General features: G+C 38.4%; 1 protein-coding gene across 1 annotated transcript; it reads left to right on the top strand.

The window, feature by feature from the left end:
• The first annotated feature begins 513 nt into the window (after nt 1-513).
• On the top strand, nt 514-5,503 carry LOC141470515 (ovomucoid-like). The gene is made up of 4 exons (XM_074156579.1): nt 514-577; nt 2,711-2,730; nt 4,804-4,931; nt 5,458-5,503. Exons 1-4 carry the CDS (start codon nt 514-516, stop codon nt 5,501-5,503), a joined length of 258 nt encoding a protein of 85 aa, XP_074012680.1.
• The last annotated feature ends 1,243 nt before the right edge of the window (nt 5,504-6,746 follow it).

The raw sequence follows: 6,746 nt of genomic DNA on the forward strand, positions 1-6,746 counted from the left end.
TCCAGAATTTCAAGAGAATAGGAATTAAGCATTTCAGCTCTACTGGTATGAATCTTTTGGAACGCACCCAGTAAGAATTATTTTTTTTCCGTGGGAATTATGTTCATCTCTAAGGGTCAATATGGCAATAACAGAACAGCAATAAGTAACCACCTTACTGAGTCACTCCCTGAACTCGCTAATGGATATGGAACAGTTAATTAGGCAAGGGGATTAGAAAAGTACAATACATCTCCTTTATCAACACAATCCATGCTGTGACACTCATCTTTGCCCTGCACGTATGACCTTGATGTTGTACAGAAGACATTCTTATTGACACTACCCATGGGCAACACCTTCTTCTAATTACCTTCTTTACAAGGGGATTTCATCATCAGGGCGCCTGCTCTTTGTGTGTGCGTATATATATATATATACATCTCTGCTCTCACAGATACATGAATACACATTTAAGCTAAGTGTACCGGAATACTTAGAGGACAGATTGGCTGTGAAACAGGTCAAGAACCCATGTCTGCCATGAAGATAACAGGCGTTGTTGTGCTCCTTACCCTGGCAGTTCTTTGCTTAGCAAGTAAGTAACCTTTTTCAATTCCCAATATATTATAGTTCTAATGTTCAAACAGTGGAAGCTTCTCAGTCTACTGGGATAGTAAGCAATGGCTGCTGGGCTTGGGTGGCAGAAAGCAAGGGAAATTTTATGCCTGTGCACTATTTAGCACACAGCAGTGCACCAGCTTTACAGCTACCAACTTGAATAGATGAAAGCTACTCCTTGATGGTGGTGTGAATCAGAGCTGCATTCTGCCTGAGAACTACAGCAGGGTTTTACCTAGTTATTTTTTAATTTCCATCTGAGCAGGGAGGTTGGAGCTGATGACGTCCTTCTCCTGCCAAACTGAGCAAGCAAGAGACAGTTGATTATGCACAGGCCTCATAATATGGCTGTGAATAACCTCTTTTTATGATGTTAGTTTGCCAGGCTGGAGAGAGCTTTGAGGCACAAGTTGCTCTATGAAAAAATAGGGAGCTGGAAGGAATTTCTTGAGCCTTCACTAGGTAATATTTTTTTTTTAACAAAAACTGCAATAAAAAAAAAAGATATAGAAAAATAAGTACATTTAGAATAATTGAAAAAGGAGAGTCCAAATCTTCTCTGCTAGTAGTGTGGCAGTTCAATAGCATTATGAATGTTAAAGAAGTGAAACAATGAACATGTTAAAACATATCCAGAATTACGAAACAAAATAATCATTTTCCATTTTGACTAGCTGTGAAAAGTTTGCTTTGAAAATTGTCTCAAAATCAGAATTTTTATGAAAAATGTGAATCTCCATGAAATGGCACGCTTTTAATGCAAACTGTTCTTTCAAACAGTATTTCAGTAACTGCAGCAAAATAATAAATACCGCTTTCATAAGATTCCAGCAGATCCCTCCCTTGAACTTTCTAGTTTATCTTGCCTGCATTAAAACTCTAAGGATCAATACTTTTTGAGCCACATCTTTTTTGCATTCACTCTCAAATACATAGTGGATATTGAAAGGTCACCAGAAAAAAAATAACATCTTAATGTTTTTGTGGAAGTGGGTTAAATCTCATCTAGTTCCAAAATAATGAAAATGCAGTAAAACTTCTGGTGACATAGACTGATATTTGACATGGAGCATTATATAGGCTGGTTTTCTTTACCTTGGACAACTTTATTTGATGAGAAGATGTAAGCAGCTCCATGAAAGGAAGTTTCAGTGGAAAACTTAATGGCTTTAGAGATCAAAAAAAGCTACAAAGCTACATTTAGTCAGAAAGACAAGTGCTAGAGCTGTATTGCTTTTATATCATAATGTATTTTCTTCCTTCTCCTTCTGTACAGAAGCCTCTGCCTAGTAACTTTTATTCTTTGGAAGCCACAGACGACAATTACAAAATACAAAACACATTCCTAAAGAAAGTAACAAATGTGTCACCATAATGGAGACATGCCAATGCTACTTGATTACTTTATGGGAGGTGTAATTATCATTGTTTTGAAGGAGCCTTTTTGAAGCTCCACCTGAGAACAGGGCTCCATTATATTAAATGCCATGTGTATACAAAATAAGAGCCAATCCTTCCACAAAACAGTTTAGAATCCATACCGACCAGCAAGGGAAAACACTTTTTAAAGTGGTATTATGATCCAAATTGCACTACCATTACTATATATATTTAGTATTATTTTTCAATGAAGATATTATCCTCATTATTGACACAAAAAACCAAAGTTTAAAGGGACCACGTGATTTGCCTACAGCCACATACTTTTTTTTTTTTTTTAAGTAAATTTGGGATTTAATACCCAGTCATGCTCAACAACTAGTTCATCCTAAAAAGACCGGCCATTGAACTTAATATTGACTCCTGGGTCTTCAGTCTTTGTGTGATGAAAAGGGGAATAACAGCCTCTATTTCTTCCAACAACAAAGGCTGTTCTAGCTGCTGACACAGATTTCTAAGGTAAACAATACAACAAGGTCCACTTGTTTAATAGGTCTTGACACCTGTATCTTATTAAACACTGAAAAACTATGTCAGTATTTACTTTCAAGGAGGTGAGAGACTTGGTGCTGCTGGAAGGGCTGGTACTAATGAAATCATCCCAGTGCAAACAGAACATTCATTAACAATGTTTTTTACTTTGTCTTTTTTGATTCTGTTTATATTGCAGATGCTGCCAAAGAGGATGAGGTCAGTAATTTTTTCCTTTATTTCTGGATAAAAATATATAGCTTGTAACAACATGAGGTCAGAAAAAAAAAACATGCTAGACATTAATTAAATGATGCCAAAGTACTGAGATTTCAGAGAACAATTCTTGAGTTTCAGATATTTGGTTTCTATACAGGTGCCCTGGCAACTTCCATATGTTTTTACCTACAATGCAGTCTGGGCAAGAAATTGGGCAAGGCCAAATCTTAAGTCAGAGACATCAAGATTTTTTTAAATATCGGGTGATAACACTATAAGGCTTTCTTGGTGACTTTCAGATACTAAATCGTGTACCTAGAGATTTTAATTTCTTGCTGGCTATGCTGGAGTGCCCATCCTGGGGTCAACCTCTGAAAGAAATGAGGGACCAAGCAACAAAAATCCTGACTCAGATAAGCAGAGACAAGCCCTTTGGGAGTCCAGTGGACAGTAGCAGGGAGTGGAAACTCATACACACACAGAGCTGGTCCCACACTAGCACAGTATGTACAGCTTCTGATGTCTAAAACTACACCTAGACATATGCTTCCAGGAAGAGCCTGTTCCACTCTCCACACCAAATTAAGTATCTTCCCCATTTCACCAGCTGTTACACACACACACACACACACACACATACATATATATACACCTGGGGTAAATTCACCTAGTTTCTAGCTTTTACATTAGCTGGCCCTTGCCTCTCACAAGTTCATGGTTTTCCAGTTTTAAAATGATGTTACAAGCTACAGAGATTCCCTCCCATGCCACTGCCTCTGCTGGGTTATGCTGTGGAAACCTGTCAGATATGTCAGGTCTCTGATCTGCTTTTGCAACTGGGACTATGTGTGCTGCCTTCTGCTTTGCAGCCACAGAGTTTGAAATGTGTGAGCAGCCAGGGCTTTGGAGGAGAGGGAAAGGACTGAATGAAGGAAGGACCTAGGTAAACTAACATCCCGCATGCTTTTTTATTTTTTTTTTCTTATGGGACACTGGATTTAAGCCTATAATACTGAAAAGAGTGATTGGCTAATGACTCCTTTTGCCAGTAGAGACCACTCAGTCTGCGCTGAGCCATGGCGCAGGGGCTGGGCTGCTGCAGGGGCTGACCACACATATCTCCTAACCTCACCCACCTGCAGATCCTGGGCAATGACTAGCATAAAACCAATCATGATCTGTAATGAATTCCAGGCTTTGGCTGGAGTAACACTCCTGTCCACTAAGAGTTGGAATGAAGGGAAAACATCAGGCCATAACAAGAGAACAGCAGGGTTGGGTTCTGTTTTAAATACATACATTTATAATACATATTTTGGCTAGATCATCAGAAAGGAAGCCCTAGACTTTTGAGGATGACAAACAGCACATTAAACGGACTATGTGCACTGCACAAGAAACTCATTACTTATCAAACACCTGGAATAACATTCACTTGACAGGAGAAGATTGAGCTTCAAAGCCAGGACAGGAGCATTTTCAGTCATTGCTTTTATTAGTTTGTACTCCCATTTTCATATATGTCTGTAATGAATACAGTTCCACTATTAGATGAGGGCCTTTCAACAATTTCTTTTCATGCTAATTTTAAATAGGACGTTACTTAATTCTGCCTGGGCAGATCCACTCGCCAGTGTAAAAAGCATCAAGAGCTGATACTTGTGTAATAAAGAGACAGAAACCCTTCACATCCTTGAGAACTAATCTCACCTGAATTTACTGAATTTACTGACAATTGCAGTCAGGTAGAAAAAATATTAAGGCTCAATTTTTCCATAGATGGAAAAGGGGCTGTATCTTTTTCCAGTGACTGTATTCTTATTCAGACAGGCAGCAAAGTCCCTGAAGGTGCTTGGTACCTGACATGGGTGGCATCACACGCATTTCTGTCAGAACGAATGTTTCTCTTTTCAGACTTAGGCACAGCTAATATAGATGGTGGAGCCCCACCGACTGTGCTGCTTTAGAGCAGCTGACAAGCTTGTCCAAAAAATTAATATATTCATTATTTCTGTAGGTGAATGGAGAACATGAGAAATCATTTTCCTTTGAATCCATCTATTGTATTTGTAGGTAGACTGCAGTGAATACAAGAGGTTAGAGAGAGGAAGACCTATTTACTGTGAAAGACTCTATCAACCTTTCTGCGGCTCCGATGGGAAAACATACAACAACAAATGTTCTTTCTGTAAAGCAGTCCTGTAAGTACAATACTACACAATTACTCCTGAATAAGCCAAAATCTGAGATTAGTTAAATTATCTGGTATCTCCATTCCACCTACGTGCCCTCATTTTTTCAGGGTCTCTACTCCTACTTCTTTGCCTAATTTTTGTAGACTAATTGCTTCTCCCACCAATAAGGTCCAATCGATCTAAACAAATGACCTTGATATTTGTGTGAGCAACTTCCTATTCTAGCAGAAATTGTACAAGTCGGACAGTAAAGAGAAGAGTCCAGTGAGCAACACAGGGCTAACAAGGCACCTGACTCCAAATCGGGTCATATAAGAATTCAAAAGTGGTACCAGAAATATCTTGCTTTTTATGGATAAAATACGTAATTTCGAAGAGAAAACTGTTTACAGATCAGTGCCTTCTTGTCTCCTACAAATATTTATAGTGTCTTCTCTGTTATCAACTGTTTGGCTGAAGACTTCAGAGAGATTTTAGTTCATAAGGTTAAGCTTAATATCTGCAATGTCTATGTCCTTCCTTTCCTTTGCAGAAGAAGTAGAGGTGCCTTACGTATGAAGCAAGCAGGGGCATGCTGAACAAATTCTGTGTGACGGACAAGAGTGCTGAGAACAGCTTTACACTGCCTTATCACAACCTTTTTAAATAATTTCATTCATCCTGCCTGTTCTGATGATGGCGAACAAAGCACAAAATAGGCTTTTCAGCTGAGCTCTGTCCTTTGCTGCTTCTCTCTGCTGCAGAATGTTGGGATTGACACGTCTGTCCTCTCTGCAAAGCACTTTCTTGGGATTCTCAGGAGCATTCCTATTTCTGTAGCAAGTTGGTTTTGCATGAGCCCTTCTTTATACATTTGTCTCCATGGTTAAAGTTCAAATCTTCTGACGATGCCCCCTGATTTTAGTGGACACAAGTCAGTGCAGGCATTGACTCTGCTTTCCTTGTTCGAGAAGTGTTTTCTTTCATTTACCCAGAAATTTTTGCAGATACTTCTTTTCAAAGGCTTCAGCTTTTCTAGGCAATGCTTGGAGTCTTCCAGTTTTGTAGCTAAATTTTAAATTCTCATTTTTCTTCTAAGTTTGTACAATTCTGATCTATATCTGTTGTTTACCTACTTAGACTGCATGGTTATTAAAATAAACATTGAATCTTTTTTTTTGTCCATGGTGACTTTTTTAGACAATAAGTTTGTGTTCATTATTCACAAATGAGCTACTTCCCAAGTTACAGAAAATAATCACAGAGCAGGAGGTAGGGCCAGAGGTAAAAAAAAAAAAACAAAGCCTGGAACAGAAGTTGTAACACTGATAACATGCACTAGATGGCCTCATGTTACTGGAATTTACCCTACAATAAGGCTCTTTTTTTCCTTCAAATGAAAAAAAATAAAGAATCTGGTGAATTGTAAGACTGTATAAGCTTTAAATTCTGTCATCTAAATGTAATAATCAATTATTCTGTTCACTTCTGAAAATTGACTACTTTCAGACCTGAAGATATTTCTGTTCTGCTCTTACATCCTTATTTTCTTCATTATTACGATAGTTTAAGTCTTTTGCACTGTAATTGTCAGTCAAGGGAACACATTTTCCCAGAATTAAAAATTATGAATGACTGAATTTACTGGGACTACACATGAAGAAAATTTTGGAACTGGAATCTGGGTATCATTTCTGATAATTTCTGTCTGGTACTCTAGTTGGGCTGGAGTAAGACTCATACTTCAAAAGAATGGAAAATGAGGAAAGAAGCTCATGCCCTTGCCTTTGAAGGCAAGATGCCAAAAAGCCTCGCCATTCCACTGCTGGCTGAATGTCACTG

The sequence above is a fragment of the Numenius arquata genome, chromosome 11, assembly GCF_964106895.1.
Source record: "Numenius arquata chromosome 11, bNumArq3.hap1.1, whole genome shotgun sequence".
Lineage (NCBI taxonomy): Eukaryota > Metazoa > Chordata > Aves > Charadriiformes > Scolopacidae > Numenius > Numenius arquata.